A 25,347-nucleotide genomic window follows, 5' to 3' on the forward strand; every position below is an offset into this window, starting at 1 on the left:
AAATGAGGACACTCCTGAAGTACAGGACATTTTGGAAGAAGACATTTCACTTGGACTTTCTAGGGACAGAGGGATACGCTGTACAGCAGTTCTCTGCTCCTACTGTGGACTTTTGCAGACTGATTCATTCACACAGCACTTTATTTTTCAATGTCTTTAAACACTTTTAAACACACCAATCAATGATCAAGCCAATTTAGGGTTTAGGATGTTGCTCAAGGACACTTCAAAATGGGGATTGCAGGAATTAAACTACTTCCCTTCTGTTTAGTAGATGAAAGAGGCCTGTATAGCCTTCACAAGAAACTGTGCGCCTGACTTTAGGTTGGGCTTTGTAACTCACAATCCTGTAAGTACACCTAACCTCATTTTGAGTATGAATCTCATGTCTTTTGCCCGAGTGGAATGATTGCACAGCATACACCTTCAATGACTTTAAAAAACAAGATTTGGATGCACAATTTGGATTTATTTGGGTTTTTCTGTAATCCACACAGGGTCACAAGTAAACATACAGCCTCAAATATATACATACATTAACTTAAATATGAGGCTTTTGCATCTTTTGTTTTCTTGTACTGTTTATGCATTTCGTGGGACAGACTGTCAAAAGAGACTTTTTAGTTATTCCAGACCTGGGCTGATGTATGAGATACAGGCAGGCTTCAAAACTATTCAGGTACCCATGAACAAGACAAGGATTTGTGCACAGTTCAGTCACCATCGCAGTGCACTTTGAAAACAGTCCAGAAACAAAGAGTATTGTCTAATTAAGCTTTAATCAGTGATTTGATTGCACTTTGACAGGTAGAGCACTCACAGCGGCCGAGTGAAGTGGACTTTCTCAATGTCTGAGCGACTGAATACGCTTTTTTATCATTAAATCAAATATTCATTATATCAGATATTTCTATTTGGCTTCTATGTTAAATATAAAGCATGTGCCACATAAACTCTGTGTAGATACACAGCAACAACAACAAAAAACAATTAGAAAAACAAAATGATAAAATTGTAATAACTCTGGATCAGAGACACGAGCTGCTGGAATGAGTTGCAGTTTTGTTGTTTAAGCAGAGGTAAGTTGGTGAAGGGCTTTGTATCCATCCACTCATTCACTTTCTATCACTCATCTGATTCAAAGTAGCAGTGAGACTGAAGCCTATCAAAGCTGTCATAAGGCAAACGATGGACCCTGGACACGTTGCCGGTCTGGTGCAGGGCTAAAAGAGAGATTTAGAATCACCCATTAACCTAGCATGGATATCTCCGAACTGTGGAGGGAAGCAGACAGAATGAAGAACTTCCAAAATCCCAGGCCCAGGATATTCCTGCTGGGAGGCAACAAAGCTATCCACTGCATCTCCATTTGTTGCCCTGTTTTGCATAACAGTTATAAAAATTTCACTGGAAGGCAATGATGTGCGTTAGACGTGTCGACATGTGATGGCACACGGACCTCCGTGTCCTCCCTCGTGTAGATTAAAGGTCACTGAGCGGGTTTTACTCTGTGCGACGTGGACAAATCAGTGTTTACTGCTGATAACGTTGTACATTTTCTGACCAAGATTATTATTCCCACCACAGTCAGCAGCTTCCAGCTTTAGGATGATTTCAGTTTGTGCTGACTAAGGAAGGAAAAAGATGTTTTCATCTTTTTAACAAACAAAGGAGAAGAAGACACCACTCACATTGTCAAACTGATCATTTAATTCATTTAATGACTAAATAATGAAATAAATACAGAGTAGATATAGTTTCTTTCAAGTACTGGATGACTTAAACTTATTATTAAATCTACAGCATATTGTTTATGATATCTAAAAGTGGTTCTAGTTTATGTTATTCCTGCACGAATCTTCCTCCATTGGTCTCTGAAGACATGGACGTGAATGGAGCCGGCCTCAGTTTCATTCACAATGCGAAAAAATACATTCTGTAAAAGCTGTTACCTGATATTTTACTATTATTTTACACTACAAAAATATAAGATGACAAAAGAAAGAAGAAAAAAGACAAAAATAAAACATGAGAACATCTTGTAAAACTCAGCTTAAGTCATAACCTTCACAATGACAATCTCTATGTCTTTAATTCCCTAAAACATCATATTTACTCTTTCTGGAATAAAATTTTAGGACACTAAAAGGAAAAATAAGTGCAATCCAGCAAAAATTGAGCTGCAGATTACAAAATTAGTCCCAGTTTCCCTCATTTTTGCAAAACACAAAAAAAATTTAAAAAATTAAAAATCCACAAAGACACAACTCTCCCTTGGAGATAAAAAGCATGTAAAAAAAATTTATAATTCATATTTGATGTGCCTAAAAACAAAACATGCTTATGATGGAATTTCTCTCATGTAGCATGTGGTGTCTTAAATCATCTCTAATTAACTACAAATGAAAAAGTATTTGATGGATTTGTAAACACACATACACAGAAGCAACAGCAAAAAAGAAAAAAGAAAAAGATTAACATACCACAAAACATTCAGGGAAGTAATGATAAAAGAAGTTTGTACAACTGTACCTGTTCACAAAAACCTGAGTATGTGGATGCAAATAAGTATGGAAAGCCAAGAGTGCCAAAACTTTTACATCAATGGTGGATTTTTCCCATGAAATGAAAAGTGCCTCCTGGGATATATTGTGAAAAATTTGCACATTTCTGTAACAACTACAAACAGGGATTAATGACAGTAAGAAAATTGATATTTTAATTGTCTTATCTTTGTGCTTGTTATACTTTATAAAACCAATGAACAAGCTGACAAACAAAGACTTTGTTGTGTAAGCACAAAAAAACCCTTCATAATAACTTTATCTTATTTAGCTGTTTGCTCTCAATATTAAAGTCTCAACTCTCCACAATTACATCAACAGATAAGCAACAGAGTCTCGTGCCAGTCACAACCTTTAATCTACCGATTCTTGATCATAAATTGAGGTTAAAACCACTTCAGGCTTTCTCCATTGTCTTACTAGTATTTTCTAACAGTAAAGGTTCAAAATAACAGCGTCTCAATGGACCCACCAGTGGTCAGTCAAATATCTGGACTTGCATCATCGTCATTCTTTAAAAAAAAACAATATGGAAGAGGGAACACGTCTTCCTGCTAAAATGAACAACCTGTACATTTACCAGTGTTGTCCCTTTACACAAAATAAAATTAAGACATGATTTAAAAAACTAATAAATAAACACAAATATAAACACATCTTATTCTTATACTATATTTTTAAACTCTTTCCATTCACTTGTGGCAGGTTTACTGTTTTACTGAGTAACAAGGTAAATCTAAACACCACTGACGAAATGTTGCCACACGGCCCATTTTACAAAACAGCAAACAAGGATTTTAACATTGTGTCGATGGTGCTGACAATGCTAATTTCCTCTTGAATGTCTTTGTGGCTCAATCTGATTTTTTGAAAGTGTAAAAAGTCTCGTTGTTGCTGGCATAAAGTGGTGAATTGTACGTGGCCCAAAACAATGCTAAAGACAAGCAGCTAAAAGGTTCAAGTGATGTAAATTTCATCATCAGAGGGAGAAGGCGAGGCCCCATGTGGTCATCCAGGAGGCACTACACTATAATGCCACAACTTCTATCAAAGTGGACTTGAATAAAATATAATAGGAACTATTTTCCATGTAAAAGCAGAAGAAGAAGCTTTGTTGATGCATCTTAATTTAACTTTTTATTAGTCACCTTAAGTTAATGTCTTTTTATTTCTTTCTAGCTGGGCTGGACTCTTAAACTGCATTTAAAAAAGCTGGATGTAGCTTCTGGGTCCATACAGAAGTACCTTAAATCTACATTACTTCTAAAAGCCAGTCGGGGGCAACTTCAGCAGTTTGGCTTTCTTGCCATGTAAAGTGAACACTTCTCTGATGACTTGGCTCAGTTGGCAGTTTCAGGTTATACTGAATTTTTTTTTTTAAAAAAAAGTTAATATGGTAAATTAGCTTCCTTGCCGCACTAACCAACTGTGACGTCACAATTTCCATCATTTAAATACAGTCTGTGATTGAACTTTACAGATCAGCTGGGATTTGGGATTGTTTGTAATTGTGATTATTTAATGTGATTATTGATTCAAGAATCATGCATTTATTTAATTTAATAAATAAATAATTTTAAATATTTTAAACAGTTGGAGAGAATTGAATTGCTTTTGACCGCAAAGCAAACTCTGCTTTGTACCAACCTGCCTTTCAGAGCTTCTAGCCTTTCCTAAACCTTGTCATAACTTACTTCTTCTACAGAAATCTTATTGACCAAAGTAGCTCTTTTCATTGTCTTGGCTCCATCTCCAACACTTAATCCAATTATCTTGTTTTTCCTAAATGATATTCAAAAGCATCACTCAGCCCTACTATCCCTATGAAACGTATAGTTATTTGTTTTAAAAGTAGATCTTTTAAAGTGACGTTCACTCCATGGTTTACTCTGTTTATAGCTCTAACATTAGCAGGAGGCTCACTTTAGAAATCAAAGGTTATCAAACCACTCATACGCAACAAACAAATAAAAGCAGCAGGGTAGAAACGGGAATAAGGAATGAGCTAATGAGACTAAAAGGAGAAAGAAAAATTGATTTACATTCATCAGATGGACACAAACTCAGATAGAGTTAAGTGAATATAAAAAATACTACTTCGATTTTGGAGAGTGAAGTACAAATGCAATAAATTTTTTCATACTATAGTGCTTGTAGCACAGGGCGTTTATACTATATCATACCTGCTGCTTAAATAAACAAAAAAGAGACTTCTCCAGGCACCGATTGCACTACTGTAGGATCTACTATAACCTTTCACTGTGCTAAATATAGAGACTGAGCGTTCTTATATATAGCACAACAGCAGACATGGCAAAAGGAAAGACTGATAATGATGTTGGAGCTGTCAGGTGGAGCAAAGAAAGCCAAACCTGGTCCCTCCTTTTGTTCTCCTTTGTATGTGGCACTGTAGAGGTTTTGAAAACAGAAAGATATGAAGTCTGATAATGTATCTTGGTCAAAGGCAAAATACTGTGTAACTTGATCTCATCATCATCTTCATCAAGCTTCATCTTCTTTTCTTAATATGACTCTAATGTGCAAAAATAAAATCTAGGATATTGTGAGGACCCTGCATACATCCAACCTCCAGACTTTGTCAGTGTGGTCCCTGACATGCGGATGATCCCAGCATTGGTGTTTTCAGACCAAAAACAGCAAAGAAACCAAAGAAATAAAAACCCCAAAATGTCAGAGCTCTGAGTTTGAGGGTTTACCAAACCCCAGCGCCACACAGCTGTTTAGTATAATATATAACGAACGTAAGACAGCACTTTGCAATTTTTGAAAACAGCCACAAAATCATGTTTTTTGCCATGCCTGGATCTATGTGCTTGAATCTGATTGGCCTACATGCTGTCATTTCTGGATGGAGCTGTTTTATGTTGCATGTGTCTGCATTAGTTCTGTGAAAGACACCGATTGCAATTAAAACGCTATTAAACGATTCAGCACTGTGACACTTGTCTGAAGACCAGCTTTTGCATGACAGTCCACCTTTCTGTGGTAAAATGAAACTAAACGCAGTGCTGTTCAGCTGTAGATTTATGAGCAGTAGAAAATTAACACACTGCTTGTTTATTGAGCTGTCACAGATCATCTTGAGCGCACAATTACGAGCCTTTGCTCTAGTATCTCAGGCTGATCTCCACTGCACAAACTCAGCCTTACAGTCAAGCTGTTGCCTTTGACTAAACGGCAGGAGTCCCAACTTTGCTTGTCTCACCCTTTCTGTAATTACAGCCAGTGGAAGTGCTGGATCGGAGCCTGAAGGAGCACGGTACCTGCCACAGTTTTATCCCTAAGCACAGTGGGAGAGGGAGAGCTTCAGCAGTCCTTCTGTGTGCATCTTGTAGAGGAGTTTAAACTCGGCAGGCAGCTGGTGGGACTCCTGCCACTTGGTGGTGAATTTGGTGCCCTTCTTGTCGTAGTAGTGGTAGGGGAGCTCTTTGCCTGTGTTCGGGTCCCAGCCAAAGGGCCAGAAACCGTACAGGTGGATCTGGTCACACATGGAAGAAGCCAGCGTGTACATCAGAATGCCTGTGCTCAGGCGCTTCGGCGACAGCTGCTTGGTTTTCCAGTAGCTGTGGAGTATGAATGACAAGAGACTAGTCACAGATTAAATTAATAATTCAGGCACTCACAACTTTATTTATTCACTCTTAAAGTGAATTACATCACTTTTACTATTAAACACTTGAAAAATGCTATGACCTAATAACTAAGTGGCAAATAAATGCAAAACAATTATTAGAATTAAAGAATAGGATTTGCAACAAACCACTGAGTTTATCTGTGACATGTTCCTTGTACTTTTTTTGCAATGTTGTTGCTGTGTTTTGATCCTTTTTAGCATCAACTTCCTGCTTTTGTTCCTAGTTATTTCCCCCTTGTTTTGAACAGTTTAGGCAAAAACCTGAATTTTAGTAAACGGAGATAAAGGAATATCATCCTGTCCACTTTTGTCTGCTTTTTTCTAGAAATCATTCCCAAAAATTCTGAAAATAGGACTCTATTGATAGGACATAATCTGCTGACGCTTTAATGTGACAGTTTTGCTCTGCAGAATCACAAAGGGGGAAACTCTCCAAACTGGCCTAAACAAAAGCGGCTTCAAGAGTCCTTACAGCGCTGAAAGCCGTCTGAGCTGCTTAAAAGTGGTAATTCTTCCAGAGCAGGTAGCCTTAATGGGATTGGTAAAGATTAGACTACTGTACGGGCAGCCCTATTCTGCCACTACAACACTAAGAACCCAACTTAAATCCCCCTCTCTCCACACACACTGTTACAGCTGTGTGCCATACCTTTCACTAAATAGCTGTTTCCTTATAATCCGGCTTTGGAGCCTAAATCTCCTCTTTTGACATATAGAATACAGCTCAATACAAAACAGCCGCGTGTCAGCCAGTTTCTACTAGTTTCTTTAAACAGGATCGAGGTGGATGAGGGACATTTAAAAACACAGACAGAGAGAAAGCACAAATAGCTACAGCCTTTAAATGCTAAGAGACAGGGACGACCAAGCTAACCGGGTGGAAATGAAGTCCAGTTGTGAGCATGTCCACTTTTAACAAGCAGAAAGCACCGAATTTGATCAGCTGTTAATCTTAATGAGCTATGCAATAAACTCAGAGACTAATTCAAGTAGTGGGTTGGACCCCATTTTACCTTCAGAACTGCCTTAATCCTTCATGGCATAGATTCAAAAACATACTGGAACCATTCCTTTAGATTTTAGTCTATATTGATCTAATAACATTATCAATAATGTGAAACCCTAGAGATGGTTGTTTGGAAAAAAATCACAAATCAGCAGTTTCCAAAATCTCAGAGCCCGTCTGGTACCAACAGCCATGCCACGTTCAGCATCAGATAAATCACCTTTCTTCCACATTCTGATGCTCAGTTTGAACTTCAACAGGTCACTTTGACAACCTTATGAAATGTGCGTATCATCATAGGTAAAAGGTAAATAATTACCAATGACGAGACATATTTAGAAAAAAGTTATCTAGTAAACCTACTGTTCAGGTTGATGATGGAGATTTCCTTGTCAAACAAATCAATTAAAGACCAAAATCCAGAAATTAATCTATCAGCCAACAACCCTACTGTTGTCCAAAAACTATTAAAGTCATCAATAAGTTGCGTTGTTGGACTGAAGAACATGTTTCCTCATTACTGTGAACACAAATATGTACCCTAGAACAAAATTGGTAAAAACTCAGCTACAACCTCAGAAAATAAAAGGCCAAAACTCCAGTTCATCTAACGGCCACTGGGGGGTTATATTCAGAAATAAATTTGTCCACACAGACTCCTGACTTAAAACCATCCCCCTATCTTCTTAACCATTTATTCCCTTCAGGGTACTCCACACAGAAATGATGGCCAGTCCTAATTTGGCCAGTCTTGGCCATCAGGGTTGCCTCCTTATGCAGCTCTGCTCCTCTTCCGGCTTGGCTTTTTGAAGTCTTCATTAATGTAAAACTAAAGTTGTAGAGTTTTTGTTTTTATAACACAATGAAGACAATACAGTGTATGTCACAGACATACAAATATAAGTGCAAATTCCTCATCTGGAAGAAGTCCAGAGGTGCACAGGGAGAAGACACTGAAGAGGAGATCAGCCAAATTTATATTAAGTATACATCTTTATTTTTAATGAGTAGAGTTATAAAATGTTTTACTGCTACTAATGACATAGTGATCACATGTGGAGATGTGGACTGATGACGTACTAGATATTAATGATGTAACACCTGGATGTACTTTAATAGTCTGCTCTTTCTTACTTGTTGACATATTTCATGATGTTTCCAGGCCAGGCGAGCTGGACCTTGAGCTGACCTTTATGCTCCACAAAAAAGTCCACCAACGTTCTCGTCACTGTGGCCGACGTGTGGAAGAAAAACGCCGGGATCCACAGAATGGCGCCATCTAGCTTCTTCAGGCTAAGGAAGAAGTTATTTCTGTCCTGCACAGTTAGTAAGTTGTTATAGTATTTCTCCAGGATACTGGGGTTAAAGGTCGTCATGTTGGTGCGACGCCCAACATCTTTTTTAAAGATCTCAGTCGGAGCAAAATTGCAGCGGAAGACAAAGTCGTATTTCTCAATCTGGGGACCGCAGCGTGAGCCAGTGAGGATGCCGCTGTTGCCAATCACAGCACATACGTTATAGCGCTTGTTGAGGATTGGTGAGACCTCCGGGAGGAGAGAGCGAAAGTTGTCGCTGATGGAGAAGACGTATTTGTGGCTGGAGTAGTCATAGTGCATCAGCTGACCAATTCGGACTGAGTCTCGAGTCAGCGTGAAGTTGTGGGGTATGTCGATGTACTGAGAGATCTCCTTCCTGCAAGATGGAAATATGTTGCCTTGTTAAGATTTTTTTTAGCTACAACAGACAACACAGAGAAAGTCAGCCAGGTAGCACACTACAAAAGCATGTGCAGTGAAAGTGTGCTGGGAGTTGTTCCAGGTGGACAAAAATAAATAAACAAGACAAGGTGATGGCAGTAGGACTGGAAGCTGATATGTAGTCGATCTTCAGGAAGAAAGGCTCTCCTCCCTCCACTTTGCTGGCACCAGAGTTCTTACCCTGTATCTTGTATTTGTGTCGGCACATTGAACTCTATTTTGACACAAATAGATTTGGGTCTGAAAATTGGTGGTAACCATAGATAGTATAAAAGATGGATGTAGCTACGTGATGTCAACCACAGTTCCAAAGTCCTGCTTTGATGGCTCTGAGTGTTTTCATAATGACCATCTTTGTCTTTTGAAGCCAAATGTCAGAAGCAAGAGGCAGATCTGATTGTAGGATTGCCTTGAGTAACCTAAATCTGAGACTATTGTTTGACTAAGCCCATAAACTCATCAAGAAACTATTTACTAAGGTCAGGTTAGAAGGCCAATTTCCCGCAGACTTCTATAGGACCAAAAATCTTTCTTGCAACCACAGGTATTGCCCCCTGGTGGCCATTAAAAAGAATCTTAAGAGGTTTAAGGTATATCTTCATTGGCTGATAGCAAACTTTACTAAACAGTTAGGAGTCTGTTGAGAAAAGTGCCTTCAGTTTTAGAGCAGGAGGTTGTATTTTAAAATGTGACTAAACACTTAACTGACTTAAGTGATGCTCTAACTTCAGACTTGAAACTTCTTTAGATTAGCATCAAACTTCTGGACTTTAATGTGACTCACGATGACTACACATAGCTTGGACTTGTATGTTTTTGTATTGTAGAATATAGGTCAGTAGCAGCCCTATCCACAAAGAAAAATCTACTAGATGAATTTTAAGTTCATGCTTTTACTTAGCAAAAAATATCTTGCACTAATCCATAAGAGTTTCAAAATGGTCCACAATCAGTAAACAGAAGTGATACTGGGCTCGGATTCAGTGAAGTGTTTCTGAACAGCTACCCAAAGCTTTCACTAACACAAAAAATGTGGCAAACTTTTTCACAACTAACACTTGCTGTTGGGAGTGCTAAAAGCATGTTAAGCTTTCAAGACCATCAGAAACCAATGCAGGAGACAGTTTGTGTGTGTGTGTGTGTGTGTGTGTGTGTGTGTGTGTGTGTGTGTGTGTGTGTGTGTGTGTGTGTGTTCTACCTCTGCTGGTTAAAAGCAGTGCTGTTGTGCCTCCATTTAGATGAGTTCTGCAGGTCCTCGCTGAGAGCGTTGGTCAGAGATGTAAAAGCTGGATCCAAATACTTCATCGCCAACTGGGAGCTACACAGAGGAGGCAGAGACATGTCAATTAACTTGGTCCTCTTTTTAATAAAAGTAAATCATGCAGTTGCACTTAGAAATATTTTATGAAGCATTTTAGCTTTTTGGTAAACCATTAAGCAGCTTTGAATATCATCAAATGGACATAATAACAAAAAGTCAGGCAATCAGGCAGGTTTTGAATAAGCCAGGATATAAACACATTTTTATTTGGTAGTAAAAACTGTGGCTTAGTGGCTTCTGAATAAAACTAGAAACTGTACAATAGTACAGCAACAGTCTGAGAATAAATATACTAAATACACTTTTAGTGTGTCAGAAATATTCATCCTGTGCATATCTTTACATGAAGTCAACAGGCATGTTTTTTAAGAATAAGCTAATTATTAAAGACATTTTTTTTTTCAAACATGCATATTATACTGGTATGAGTGCCCAAGTATTTTGAGATTTCTTAATTTTTTTCATCTAGCATTTAACACTTGCGTGCTGGTCAGCTTTGTGCTCTGGTGGGTCCTCAGCACCATTCAGACACCGACAAGTGCCTTGAACTGCAGCTGGCGACTGTAAATGTTGTTCTGTTCTGGAGAGAGAGTGTCCAATACCACCAACTACAGAGTGTTGCCCAGTGATCCATAAAAGGTAAGGAGCTGATGCCATTACGCTGAGCTCACCAAAGCTGCAGAGCAGAACATGGATTACAGTCACTAGCAGCAGTCCAAAGCGGTGGAGTTGGAGCCCATCCAGAGAAGCAGCTTCTTGCACTGTTATGTTGTTATGTCTTCTTGCACAAAGTATGCGAGGTGTGATCAGAAAGTTCTAAGGTAGTCAATAAAAATCAAATTTGAACAATCTTTCCATCAAGGTCAGCATGACTCCTTCTACAATAAGCACTTGATTTCTTCCACTGTGTCAAAACTTTAGTCATTCCACTTCTATTTGCATTTTTAAGAAAGTGTAAGAAAGATGAAGTTGCATGGGATGCAAATCTGGCCAGTAGTCCAGTTAATGAGTAGGGACTGCACTGACATGGCCAAGCATCTTTTGATTGCACCTCGTGCATGCAGCATGCATGCCAGCCTTTCTTGCTACAGCCACAAATACTCAATGATATTTAGTTGAGCAAATACCTGGAACCAAAAATGCTGAATTGTTTAAAAACCTGTCTGATTGTCAGCTGGTTTCACAACTTCTTTACAGTGATGTTTTAATAAAAGTAATAAAAACAATATGGCTAAAAGTATTACATGAAAATATAAATAAGACAGGAACTGTAGATGGGAACTCTCCAAGAAGCCATTCATAAATCAGATTTTGTCTTTTTCTCCACAAAGCTAAAATGCTTCCAAAAGAAACTTACTGAAATGTGCAAGACTTTAAAGAGCTATTTTGCAAATATCTATCATTCTGTTCATTTGGAAATCAGCTGCAGTGAAAAACAGCTCATTCATTTACACTCAGCTCAATGTAAATGCAGACTTTCAGTCTCTTTCCTGCATGCAAATCTGGTTTAGTCAAAGAATAGACTCTTCGGGGTTCTGTGGAAAAATGAGCAATAAGGCCAAACAGTTGCATCAACTCTGTCCATCTTAACAAGTTATTCATAGTGACATTGAGGAAATATTGACTGTTCAGCCTAATACAGTTTCATTCACTGTGTCTGTGTTTGGGATGCTTTTAAGACACTGTTCCACATCAATGACAAAACAAACGTGTTAAGATGAACATTTTTATTTGCAGTGCAAGAAGCCTCAACTTTAATTTCTCAGTAATGATAATCGTCCTGAACATTTGTAATAAAAAGTAGACTCAACAAAGAGATTCATCAGGTAAGTATTTTAAAATAATTTCTATACACCGGGTTTTTGCAATGAAAACTTGACATTTTGTATATAGTGAATTAAGCCTAGACTAAAACAAAAATTCAATGAAGGTCTCCACTGGAAAGTTTTATTCCAAGGCTTAATCCCTGTCTGGGAAAACTGAGTCATTAAGACTAGTTTCCTGCCACAGACTAAACTTCAAAATGTCAAGATTTTAGGTCTCTAGTATGACATAGGCAAATAATAGTTGATCAAATACTGTTTGAAGTCCTTGATGTTTATCCTCCATGAAGAACCAGGTTCGTGCAGGTGACTGCATTAGGACACTCCAGAAAGCAACAGAGGTAACTTGGACTGTCCTACCAGGCAAGCCAGTAATGACTGGTTGCTAGGGAAAAATATGCACTCCCTGATCAGTTGGCATGGAGTTGCTGGAGATTTTTGAAAGTATATAGCTGTGTCACAAAACGTAGGCCGCATCCTTCGAAGGACCCGGCCTTTGCAGTCTACGTGAGCCGGGTCCTTCGAAGACCGACAGGACAGTCTAGCCTTCAGATTTGCTTAACCGCTGTCTCGGTGGAGTTTAATAAACTCAACCATCTGCTCCTTGCTATCTAAAATATAACAGGACACTTGTGTAAATTCTCGACCGTCTCACACTTCTGTTTAATCAGTTTTCTGTTTGACGTTTATTCAGCTGTGTGAAAATCCCGGAGGAACCCACCCGATGGATTAATAAAGTTTTATTTAATCGAATAACTTTGATCTCAGCCAAACCAATTTACTCCGGAACAAATAAAACACAGAAAAAAGCCAAAAAAATTACATTTTTAACTTATCCGAGTGACTTATAGATCATGTTTAACCTGAGTAGTGAAAGACAGCAGGGTCTGAAAATGATGAAGCCAGGAGTCCGCTGCTCTTGCCGGATCGAGTGACCGTTGAACCCCCCAGCTAGCTATCGATCGGGTGGGTAACAGACGTCTCCGAAAACGTCGAAGCACTTTTGCAAATATGCGATGTCTTGATAAACCAAGCAGATATTTGAAGTTTACACAGCTACTTTCTCGCCTGAAAATATGTTAAAAGTTTATTTTGTGACCCAGAAAGAGTAATAAGAGTAATATTAAAACTTAGTAGCGGCCGCCATGTTGGAAATTGAAATTGGCTGAGCCGTGCTATTTATTCTGGGATATGGTGGGCCACAAAGGACACACCCGACCCATCCTTCAAATTCGGGGAAATGAAAGACGCATTTGTCGGCCGTATTTGAAGCAGTCGACGAATTGGGACAGCCTTCGTTGCCTGGCTGTGACGTAATCGGCCTTCAAATGTGGCCTCCGAAGGATGCAGCCTATGTTTTGAGACACAGCTTATGACTGCTTTCTTCACTAGCAGATGGTTGCCTGTAGTTTGAATGGAAGACACCAACCTGTCTGCAAACACTTGCCAACTACTCTCTGAGCAGCAGTGAAGCTAGACAGTGCAACACAAGATTTTCACAGCAGGTAGCTCTGCATATTTGTTTTGTTAGACTTTAAAACCAGATACCCTTCCTGACATAACCCCAAAGGAATTTATGTTTCCTTCTAATCTTGAACCAGAGACCTTTTCCATGTTAGGCTAATGTGTATCCCACTACACCATATTTTATTAATACCATGCGAGAAATTGGCACTAATAGTTAGCAAGTGTTTACAGAAAAGTTGGCATCTTTCATGCAAACTACAGGCAACAATCTGCTAGCAACCAAAGCAATCATAACAAAGTTCTTTGCAGCCACCTAGTCACTTGCCACCAATTAGAGAATGCACATTTTCCCCTAGTGAACTGGTGGCTCGGCCTCTATTATGTCTGTGCAACACAGGCATTGCTGTAGCATCTGCCATTTTTGCAGACATTTTTTGCAGTTTAGGAGTTGAATCTGAATCAGCATGAAATACAATTTTTACCATTAAAGCTCTACAAACTGGAGGTTGGAAAGGATGTAAGTTTGTATGTAAGACTTCTTATTTTTGAATGTATTTAGCTGTGTATGCTCAAATTATAATGCTCACAGATTACAATGAAATGCTGAATCATTTTGCAACCTCTGCTTAAACTGAATAAGGTTACAATATACAAATATACCTCTAATTTATATATATATATATATGTGTGTGTGTGTGTGTGTGTGTGTGTGTGTGTGTGTGTGTGTGTGTGTGTGTGTGATTTACTTGAAAGATGGTAAGTAGGCTGGCAGGTCAAGCTTTAACAGCAGTCGACTGACATACATATACCCATTTGATACATATGTGATTGACATAAACCCGGATATAAAAAAGAAAGGATTGCACTGCATCCTTTCGTTTTTAGCATCAGCACTCTTTAGTCACCTCAGGTCGGGTTTGCGAGGTGGCCTCTCACTGCAGAGGGGCGTGAAACAAAAAGAAAAGATAAATAACTCACTCGTTCTTCATTGACATTTCAAATGACACCCTTGACTTTGGAGCTGGAGACCAGGCATGCAGAGGCTATAGTGCGTTTCAAATACTCACCGCAAATCATCTAAATGGCTCAACAGCACATTTATAACTGTGACAGCAGTATCAAAAATAAGAAGACCTCCAATCATCAAACACAACAAAGCACAGATTTAAACAAAATACTTTCACTGTAATGGGAAAGTGAAAACAGGCATTTTCAATCAACTTTTTTTTTTTCTAAGAAACTTCCGCATTGGCAAAATGGATCGGTTCCAAGAGTATGAGAGATGTTTTTAACCCTCTGATGTTTCAGCGAGTACAACTAAGAGGCTGGTACATGTGGTTTTGAGTGAGATAGCTCTTGGTTGAGATTACATCACATGTAGAGACTATGCAAAAAAAGAAAAGCTCCATAACTATAGCTCCCTGCATCTAGCTATGTTTGTTACTGTATACAAAGCAGGTGATTTGAGAGATAGCTTGAAACCTTGAGATTATTTATATCTTAACAAAACAGCTAATCAGAATGATTTACTTTCAGAAGCTGTGGCATTGCTTTCATTCCTCTTCAGAAAGAAAGCAATGAGAAACTAGTGACATTTTCTGCCTGATTAAGATATAACAGCAAAGATCATCATCACTAATATCATTTGAATTGTAATATTTGTTAATTGATTGGCAGGCAGAAAGTCCATGACATGGACTAAAACCTTCTCCATCCAATATGGCTGCACAGTGATCAGAGCAATCACCAAGTTCCTGATGATAAATTAGGGCTCACGCTGCAACAACATGACAAGAAACTTGTCCACTAACAAACTGCTTTCTTTTAAAAATGCTGCTCTGCTCCACATCTAACTCACTCTGAACGTAACCTTGGCCTGCGATGGCAGCAAGCGAGGGGGAAAATTATTACAGGCGGGAGGAAAATGAATGCGGCACTCGTGTTGTAAATCAAATCAGCCAAGGACGGCCGGCCGGCCTACAGAGCCCTCATCAGACCTGCGCTGTTTGAAGATTGCACATGACCCAACATGTCGGACAGCAAAGATTTACAGATTTCTGTGGAGCTCAGCTGCACTGTCCCTACTAAAACCTGCTTCTTCTTCCTTTTTTTTCTGCCATTTCAGACTGATTTCTGCCATCAGTCTTTGTGAAAAGCAGCTCCTGATGTTTTCTGTTCATATTCTAAGATAAATGACTGTCTGCTGCGTGACTGGACAGAAAAATGTCAACACCTTTTTAAGTGCATTAGACCTACTGATACTGTGGTTCATTGTTTCACACACACTTGTATATTTGGTGACTTTTTTATCATTCTTTCTTAGTTATATTTTTATCCATCAGGTCTGTCAATCAGTAGCTGCTGACCAGCCATCCCCGGTCCACACCAACTGCTGGCCAGGCCACTGTTGTGGTAGTCCTCGATATCATCCAGGTTTTTGTTTGCTGTTCTCCAGCACTGGTGTGAAATCTCACCACCCGGCCCAAACAAAAGGGACAAAAAGGGGGATGCACACAAATGCCAATTAAACTATTTCAAATTAAGGAAACAAGGAAAGAACTTAAACTAACTGGTGTGTGTAATCAATGCAATCAGTGGTATAAATGATTGCTTGAGTGAAGAAATGGTGTATGAAATGTTGTGTAGTGTAGAAAATCAAATAAAAGACCAAACAACATCCAAAAGGTGGCTGAGGGCGGAGAACCACACTGAGGGCTTAGAGCACTGCCAGACTGGGCCCAGGTGGCGCCAGTGTGACTGATTGGAAGCAAATCACACCACATCTCCAGATGAGACCTGCCACACAACAGGCTGAAAGGAAAGTTTAAGGAACCAATCAAAACATGAAACATAAGTCGCTAAAGTTGCTGGGAATCCAGTTTAGAAAACTGGGCACACCTGGCCACCTCCAAGGTCTGGGCTGTGTGGGCCACTTTTTGTTCATGGGGTCGGAGGAAGAGTTTTAGCTCTAATCATCAAATCTAAGACGAATGAATGGTGAAAACTGGAAAGGAGCTATGCAGGAAGCTGTGTAAAGCTGCACAAAGAGATGACCTGGAAGGGGACATCCCCCAAGTTAATCTCAGGTTTTTTCCCTTCACTTTTTTATGAGCAAAGTTTCTGTACTTTTGCATCAAGTAATGCTAAAAGGAAATTGTGCTTTCAAATGCAGTTTTCAAACAGAACACTATAAATATTTGGACAGAGTGTGTGTGTGTGTGTGTGTGTGTGTGTGTGTGTGTGTGTGAGTGTGAGTGAGTGAGTGAGTGAGTGAGAGAGAGAGAGAGAGAGAGAGAGAGAGATGTCAAAAACTTGTTTAAAACTAAAAATTATTAGAATTTTTTTTATGGCCAAATTTGAGCCGATCTCTGAAAAATTCCAAATTAATCACAAATAACATTCAACCACTAAAACATTTTTTTCTTTTCAGGAAGTAAGTAATCAAGTAAAACTGTAATCTTGATTAAATAATAATAATGTGCTTTACTATTTTTAGGTGTACATTTTAAATTTCAGGGATAGCAATAATAATATTTTAGAATTAAATATATAATTTTGATTAACAGCTTGTGCACACAGGTGTATCGATGGTTACAGAAATATAAAAATGATTTTTGGTTATTACCACTACTGACAATTTAGGGCATCTGTGGTATAAACTTTACATTTGTTGGTGGTTTAATGAATGTGTTAAGCACTGTATACAGGAGACTACGGTGGCCCCTAGAGACAAAGCACGTACAAAATACAAAACACGTACAAAATACAAAACACGTGCAAACTCCAAAACACATGCAAACCCCAAAACACAACGGAAGTGCTCCAGGACGCTAGGGGCAGTGTTGAGCTTTTGGGTGATTGTGGCTCAAGAGTTGGGAGTTCGCCTTCTAATCGGAAGGTTGCCGGTTCGAGCCCCAGCTTGGACAGTCTCGGTTGTTGTGTCCTTGGGCAAGACACTTCACCCATTGCCTACTGGTGGTGGTCAGAGGGCCCGGTGGCGCCAGTGTTCGGCAGCCTCGCCTCTGTCAGTGCGCCCCAGAGTGGCTGTGGCTACAATGTAGCTGCCATCACCAGTGTGTGAATGTGTGTGTGAATGGGTGGATGACTGAATGTGTAAAGCGCTTTGGAGTCCTTAGGAACTAGTAAAGCGCTATACAAATACAGGCCATTTACCATTTTGTTACCTAGTAACTACACAAGCCAGGAAGTACCAATGACCGGATTTGGGGTCTGCAGCCTTAAAGGCCGCATTTTAAGGCCGATTACGTCACAGCGACACGACAAAGGCTGTCCCAATTCAAAGGCTGCTCGAAATGCGGCCCTCAAATGCGTCCTTAATTTCCCTGAATTTTAAGGATTGGTCGGTGTAGCCTTCATGGCCCAACATATCCCAGACTTCATAGCGCGGCGGTGGTGGGGATAATTTTGCCGAAAAAAAAAAGGCGGAAGCGGAGCGGACGAAGAATAAACTTTAAGTAAGTACTGAATATTATGTCACTTATTTATGCGCAAATGTTTTTATAATGAAGAACATTAAAACATTACTGTTGGCCACATGTCAGGAAAGTTATGTGACATTAGCGATGTTTGTACTAACTTGGTTTTAAAGCCTTTACTTCAAAATATACGCCGTTCAATAGTTGACTTTAATCTTACAGAGAATGTGATGATTTTATGGATAATTAAAGTCAGTCATATATCCACAAACACAACAGGCTGAAAGTCAGTGATGCTGCTCAGTTTGCAGTCCTGAATATCACAGCACAAGCAGGATTCACTGCACTGTTAATGTTAGCTGTGTTTGAACGAGCTGACGGTTCACTCGTTAAGCTGAAAGAAAGATGCTTTAATCACAGGAGTCACACATGTGTCCACTGTACCATCTGGGAACTCTTCTTGTTTCGTAATAACACAATCCTCCTTCTTTTGTGCTGTTTTGCAGCAGTGTATACACCTGAGACTGTCACCTGTCTGTCTGTCCTGCACTCTCTCTCTTTTTCTTTCTCTCTGATTGTGTAATAAAAGTATGAACATGTATTTATAAGTTACACTTGTGTTTGAATCCTGCAGCTTATCACACATTTCATTTCCATGTGTGACACCTGCAAGTGTCCAGAGTGAGGACAGACTGAGGGACCCACTGCTGCACATCATCTGTGAGGCTTTGCACCCCTGATGATCCACCAGGACAAACTCAGCAGTGTGTGAGGAAGAGGAGGAGGAAGAGCCAGCAGCAGCTGACAGATGGAGAGAATAGACAGACTGTTCCCTGTTTGTGAAGGACTGCTAGGAAAGTTTAACATAACTAATTGTCTGTCCTGAATCAGTCTTATTAGGTAATGTTCAAATAATTTTATCATTCCAGTGTTTGCAGTGTGGGAGAAAGTACTCAGGGCCTTCAAGTTACACACTATGAAAGGCAGCAACAAGTTTAATGTTCAGAAAAGTAAAGTATGTATCAGCAGCTGAATGGAGCTAAAAATAATTGTTTGTTTCAGTTCTATGAAGCTTTGAGTATTTTGGATTAGTAGTACTGCTGTGTTTGTTGCATCATATTGCTGTAATTGTTTATATGCTTTATATATTCTGAGGTAAGTTGATCTATAGTGTTACATCATATTCTATAAGGATGTTATGTGTTTGTAGACTTTCTGCCCAGTTTGACCCATTTAGCAGAAGTCAGCCAGTTTAAGGCTCTGATATCTATTCTGTATGACTTAAAGCAGTTATGACATGGTTTGATTTTCTCACCCAATAAAGGAATATTTAATATATCAGTCTACTCTTCATTTTTATCAGAAACAGTTATCACAGCTTGTACATTTTCTTTTTATAAATATATGTAAGCATTGAGCCAAATTTAGTAATGCCAACATACTGAAGGAACTTATATATGATATATATATGATACACCTATATATGCACTGTCAATATACATTTTGAACCAGCTGCAGACGTCAGAGTAACCACTGACTGACCCCCACATAAAGTGCATTACAGTAGTCCACAGGGGAAGAAATAAAAGCATGGATCACAGTTTCAAAGTGCTGCCTAGAAAGAAAAGATTTCACTCTTGCCAGTCGCCTTAAATGATAAAAACTGGACTGGTCCAACTTAAAACCAAGGGCAGTAACAACAGGTTTAAAATAAACTTCCAGGGGTTCCAAATCAAAAGAAGAGGACTCACGGGGGCCACTGGGTCCAAACACCAACAAATCTGTTTTCTTTTCATTCACATTTAAAAAGTTTAGAGCCAACCAAGCTTTAATGTCATCTAGGCATGTCAAGAAAGGTTTTATTCAGATGCCATCCTTCTGCTTCAGTGGCAAATAAATTTGGCAGTCATTCCTATATACTTGTCTTTGAGTGAAGATTTAAGGTGATAAGACATGTAAATAACTGCAACTTGAATCTGTACTGAAGCTCAGTATTTGACTCAGAGTTTATGTTCACTGCTGTAATAGCTAATAATGACTAATATAATAACTATAATATTGGCCATATTACATTTACATTACCAAAGTGATATGACTTTAGTCTCATGAACAACATTAGCTAATTGTTATTTACTAACTAATCTTAAATGACTGTTCAGTACAGAAATGAAGCCCAACAATCATGTTTTACTGTCCTGTGGTCTCAACCTCAGATACTTATCAAATCACACAAAGCTCTTGTAGAAACAAACAAACAAATGAAAAAAAAATATGTTCTCCTTCATTTCTGTCAAACAAAGTTGTATGACACGTTTCCAGCGGTTAGTATCGTGGTTGCTAGGCAACCTGGGAAGTGCCACGGAGACTAGACCGTCCCATACAGCTCATGTGTTTGCAACAAACTTGCTGTTTATTTTGCAAATCGAGCTCAACACTGACCCTAGCGTCCTGGAGCACTTCCGTTGTGATTTGGAGTTTGCATGTGTTTTGGAGTTTGCATGTGTTTTGGATTTTGCATGTGTTTTGGAGTTTGCATGTGTTTTGGAGTTTGCACGTGTTTTGGATTTTGTACGTGTTTTGGATTTTGCATGTGTTTTGGATTTTGTACGTGTTTTGGAGTTTGCACATGCTTTGTCTCTAGGGGCCACCGTAGGGAGACAGCTTATTTATTAGGATGTTTTACTTTCTGCACAGATGTTTCACTTTAAAAACTTTCCAGCGGCTCACAAAATACTCCCCACCCCCCTTACTGAATGTGAAACATCTGTAGGAAGATCAGCTTAACACTGAAGAGGAGAGATAATTTGGAAGCTACAGAGCAGCGAGTGTGACATGACTGATGACATGTTGTTGTACTGATGGAATTAATGTTGTGGAAATGCACTTTACATTGTATTTAGACTGTAAGTTCCTGCAGTAAATGTAACTCAAGCTAATCCTTAATGTTTATAATCAGTCTTTATGAGGAATAATGTTTTAAAGACAAACCTGACAGTAGCTGTAATACTGGCTTGTATGAGGATTTACATCAATTTTGCCACTTTTATACAATGAACACATTACTGGCGTAGAATTAGTATAAAACCTGGAAATTGGAGACAGATGAGGTCAGATCTCAGAGAACTTTGTAATCTGAGTGTGTCTAAATGACTGATGACTAAATAAACCACTTATGATGAACCCGCTGATGTCTTTGGTTCATATATTAGCCAGAAGTCCTGCGTAAACACTGGGAATATACACTTGTTATTAGGTACACCTTGATATTGTAGTTTGGACACCCCTTTACCTTCAGAACTGCTTTAATTCTTTGCAGCACAAATGAGCTTTGTGACATTTTGCGTTATCCTGCTGGAAGCAGCCATCAGAAGATGGTACATTGTACTTACAAAGGGATGGTCATGATAAACAACAATACTCAGGTGGACTGTGGCGTTTAAATAATGATCAGTTCATACTGAGGGGCTCTAAGTGTGGCAAGAAAATATCCACAACACTATTCCACCACTACTATCACCACCATCAGTCTGAACCATTGATCAGAGACAGGTCGGATCCATGTTTTCACGTTGTTTACACTAAATTCTGACCGTTTCATCCAGACACCACAACAGAATCCAAACTAATCAGACAAGTCAATGTTTTTCTAACATTCTGTGCAAATTGTAGCCTCAGATTCTTCTTATTATTTGAGAGGAGTGACACCCTGTCTTCTGCTGCTGGCATTAACAAGGTATTTTCACCCAGAGAACTGCCACTCTCTGGATATTTTCTCTTTTTCAAACCATTCTCTGTAGACCCTAGAGATGGTTGTGCAGTTAAATCCCAGCAGATCAGAACTTTCTAAAATACTCAGACCAGCCTGTCTGACAACACAAAAACCATACCACATTCAAAGTCACTTTATGACCTTTCTTCACCATTCTGATGCTTGGTTTGGATTTCAGCAGGTCATCTTGCTGACACGTAGCTGGCTGATTTAGATATTTGCATTAACATGTAGTTGATTGGGTGTAATAAGTGGCTGATGGCAAAATGGGTTTTGTTTTATAAGAGCAAAACGTACGTCTTCCTTCATTAGAATAAAACTTATAAAAGTAAATGAGAGTGAGAAGCGCTGATCTAGTTCACAGCTGTGGGATTAAGTGACAGATGCCCTGTTTTTCTTCAGGCTGACACACACTCACACTGACTGGAAAACACACTGACATGTACCGCATTTAGATCGGTTTATTAGGACAAAGCTGTCTCCTTATTCAGTGGGGGGGGGGGGGGGGGGGGGGGACGCCTTCCACCAGTGATGAGTTAGGAAGCAGTCAGTGTCATTCTACGGTGTATTAACTGCAAATTGATCAATAACAAACGGACACTTTGATAGAAAATGTTAAGCTGAACCAACTCTGCAGTGTTTTGATCAAATTGCCACCATCATCTGTTTTCACCTACTCAGGGGGTGATACAGAAGTCCTACCTGCACTTGCAAGTACAGGAGTAGCATTAGCAGTAAACAGGATGTACCACGCTGTGTGGGCCTGTGGACCCCGTTTCGGCTTTTCTTAGTTTAGTTGACCTTAGAATGAAGACGGGGAAACCGGGAGGCTATAAATTTAATCTGTAGCAACATCTGTAGTGAAAATAATTTTAGATTTTGGAGGAAGAGCATGCTGCAGGTGCTAGAAACTGTAGCCTTGACTTCCTGGAAATTTAACAGAAGAGAGAGGAAGTCATGCTCCTGTTCTTTCACGTAGAGATAGATGTTCTCTTTTCAGTTATATAAATATATTCATTACGGATCTCATGTGGGTTTTGTTTTTGTTTTGTTTTTTTCAACTTTAGGGAGATATGTCAGCTGTTTCCTGTGCTGGCTGTCTGACATAAGTGGCATTAATCTTATCACATAAGAGACAAAACAGAAAAGGTGAGAGCAGTTTATAAAACCCAAAACTGAGAAGTGGCCTCAAGCAAGGGAGTTGCAAGGAAGTTCAAGTATCTTGGGATATTATTCTCAGGTGATGGAAAGGTAAGAGGTTCAGACTTCCAGAAGAATCTTAAGTACAGCGGCTGCTCCTGCATGTCAGAAGATACCAGCTAAGGTTGGTATATGGCATCTCAATAGGATGCCTTCTGGGCACTGGGGTGAAAACCCGGGGTAGTCCTAGAACCTTCTGGAGAGATTATATTTTGCGTCTGGCCGGGGAGCACCCCAGGATCCACAGGAGAAACTGTGGCTGGAGAAAAATATGTCTGGAACATGTCTGGATGGATGGATGGATGGATGGATGGATGGATGGATGGATGTTTTCCATATGTCAGTTCCAGGTTACAGACCAATGTTAAAAGTAGAGGGGATGCTACAGAGTTAAGCATGACCATGAGACATGTTCCTTCCATCAAATTCAAAATGAGCTAATATGTTTCTTATCCAGTCTTGGATCAGTTTAAACATTAGATTAGATTTGTGTTTATGAGATTTGTAAATCATGTTATTCTTTTTTTATTTACACTTTACACAGATTCACAACTTTTGAGGAATTGGGGTCAGCAGTTAGGAACTGCTGACTTTGGAGGAACTGCAGATTTTAGCACTTCCTCCTTGGTTACACTGTTTTAAATGCTTCCCCTCTGACAAAGACCCAATGCACTGATTTACTAAATTACTGAACCCAAAGAGGAAGTCATAAAAACTGCAGTTATTCATTACTCAGAAAAAAATGAAATGAAACATGTAAAGCTCAAGTGTGTGGACACAAAAATGAGTGAGAAGGTTAAGGTGCAAAGATGTTTAAGTGTATTAATTCAACTTTAAATTCGTGGACATTGTTTACATTTACAATGTAAGCTATTTACGGGAATGTGGTGTCCACATATGTCTGGACATTCTTCAGTGTAAATTATGGAAATGAGCTTGAGTAAAAATGAAAAAGCAGGCAGGCCTCACCCAGCAGAGAGGCCTTCGCCTGAGTGTGACCAGCGCCTAAAAACGGTTTCCTACTGATGGAAAAATAAAAAGCAAACACTCAGCTGCTGCGATCCAAACAACCTGCAGGTCCACAGCCTGGCCTGGACTCACCGAAACCCCGCGTGGAACATGTACATCCTGGGTCCGCCGTTGGGTCCATATCTCGGGGTGCTGAACAGGAAGTCCTTCTTGATGGAGACATAGCTGATGAGAGACAGGATGAGCAGCGCCACGCTGAATATGACGAGCCCCAGCGCGCTCACAAGCCGTACCATCCTGCCCCGATGGAGGAGGCTGGCCCTCCGGCCCAGAGGATCAGGAACCGGCCAGGACGAGGAGAAAGCGAGCACCCAGGCGCACCGCATCAGCGGCACGGCGACGGCGGGGACGCGGAGAGGACGAGGCGCGCTTGACGCAGGTCTCAGAGCCCACGCGGGTAGGAAGCGCAGAGGCAGGGAGTCGAGGTTTCATCTGCTGCGTGCGAGCGGAAAAGTACCGGCTGCGAAACAGGAGTGCAGAAACACAGGGAGGCCGCCAGCACAGCAGAGAGGACGCTCACACGCGGACCTAAAAACGCCTTCCATAGATGCCGTGCAGGCTGTAGGGACGTGCGTTTGCTGCCAGTTTCGTCAGCTGAGCGTGATGCAGAGAGAAAGCGGAAGAAAAACCCGCGTGACGCACTGATCGTGGATGTATCCCAGGATGGAGAGGAGGAGGGAGGAGGAGGAAGAGGAGGGGGTCTTCCTGCTGGCGTGCAGGGTCAGATTACAGTTTCATAACCTCGAGGCAGGAGATGAAGCGGCGGCTCGCGGCATCCTGCAGAGAGGAGGTGGGCGCTGCATCCTCGGCGTCTCTCTCTCCTCCTCTCCTTCTCTCTCTTTCTCTCTCACTGGCAGTGTAATTAATTAAGGCCAGGGTGTCGCTTTAAGGAAGCGCAGCTCGTGTATCTGGTAATCAGATAAACAGTTCCAGTAGCATCCGAGGCGGAGCTCCGTGTCCTGATGGAGGCAGAGATGCGGAGAGAGAGCGAGCAGGAGACAGGAGGCAGCTGAGGCGTCATGTGTCGGTCTGTCTATAGACGCAGATCTGCAGACACGTGATAACATTTCACTGTTTTCAGCTCGTGACAAAGCAGCCGTCAGTTTAGACTGAGTGTTAGTCTGCAACTGCGTAGACTTTCAGTAGGCTATTTGTTAAATAACAGAATACGTGACTCATGTGTTTCTGCGAGGGTGTCGCTTCTCTCCTCTGCTGCAGTGCAAAGGGTCACTTGAACTCGCTATCCACTCAATGTGTCCTAAGTTTGGGAGTTTCTAAATGCATCACTGGGAGTTTTAATTTCCTTTTCTGACACACGGT

At 40.1% G+C, this 25,347-nt stretch overlaps 1 protein-coding gene across 2 annotated transcripts; it reads right to left on the bottom strand.

Moving 5' to 3' along the window:
* Positions 1 to 1,687: 1,687 nt before the first annotated feature.
* st8sia3 (ST8 alpha-N-acetyl-neuraminide alpha-2,8-sialyltransferase 3) lies at positions 1,688 to 25,142 on the bottom strand. Of its 2 annotated transcripts, XM_085167344.1 has the most exons (5): positions 24,100 to 25,142; positions 14,499 to 14,528; positions 10,181 to 10,300; positions 8,360 to 8,917; positions 1,688 to 6,148 (listed from the first exon to the last, which is right to left on the bottom strand). In XM_085167344.1, the coding sequence occupies exons 1-5, from the start codon at positions 24,351 to 24,353 to the stop codon at positions 5,866 to 5,868; spliced, it is 1,245 nt and encodes a 414-aa protein (XP_085023470.1). In that variant the 5' UTR covers positions 24,354 to 25,142; the 3' UTR covers positions 1,688 to 5,865. The 2 variants fall into 2 exon arrangements, with proteins under 2 accessions (XP_085023470.1, XP_085023472.1); XM_085167346.1 differs by lacking the exon at positions 14,499 to 14,528 and having other exon boundaries at positions 24,100 to 25,137.
* Positions 25,143 to 25,347: the final 205 nt, after the last annotated feature.

This window comes from Neolamprologus multifasciatus, chromosome 7 (assembly GCF_963576455.1).
Source record: "Neolamprologus multifasciatus chromosome 7, fNeoMul1.2, whole genome shotgun sequence".
Classification (NCBI taxonomy): Eukaryota; Metazoa; Chordata; class Actinopteri; order Cichliformes; family Cichlidae; genus Neolamprologus; species Neolamprologus multifasciatus.

Excerpts from the sequence above, each read along its gene's own strand:
- st8sia3 (XM_085167344.1), bottom strand. The coding sequence starts at position 24,353 with ATGCGGTGCGCCTGGGTGCTCGCTTTCTCCTCGTCCTGGCCGGTTCCT. Across the intron at positions 14,529-24,099 it reads ATGTTCCACGCGGGGTTTCG|TGAGAGGCCACCTCGCAAAC; the intron begins GTGAGTCCAGGC and ends GCCCCTCTGCAG. Across the intron at positions 10,301-14,498 it reads CCTCGCAAACCCGACCTGAG|CTCCCAGTTGGCGATGAAGT; the intron begins GTGACTAAAGAG and ends TCCTCTGTGTAG.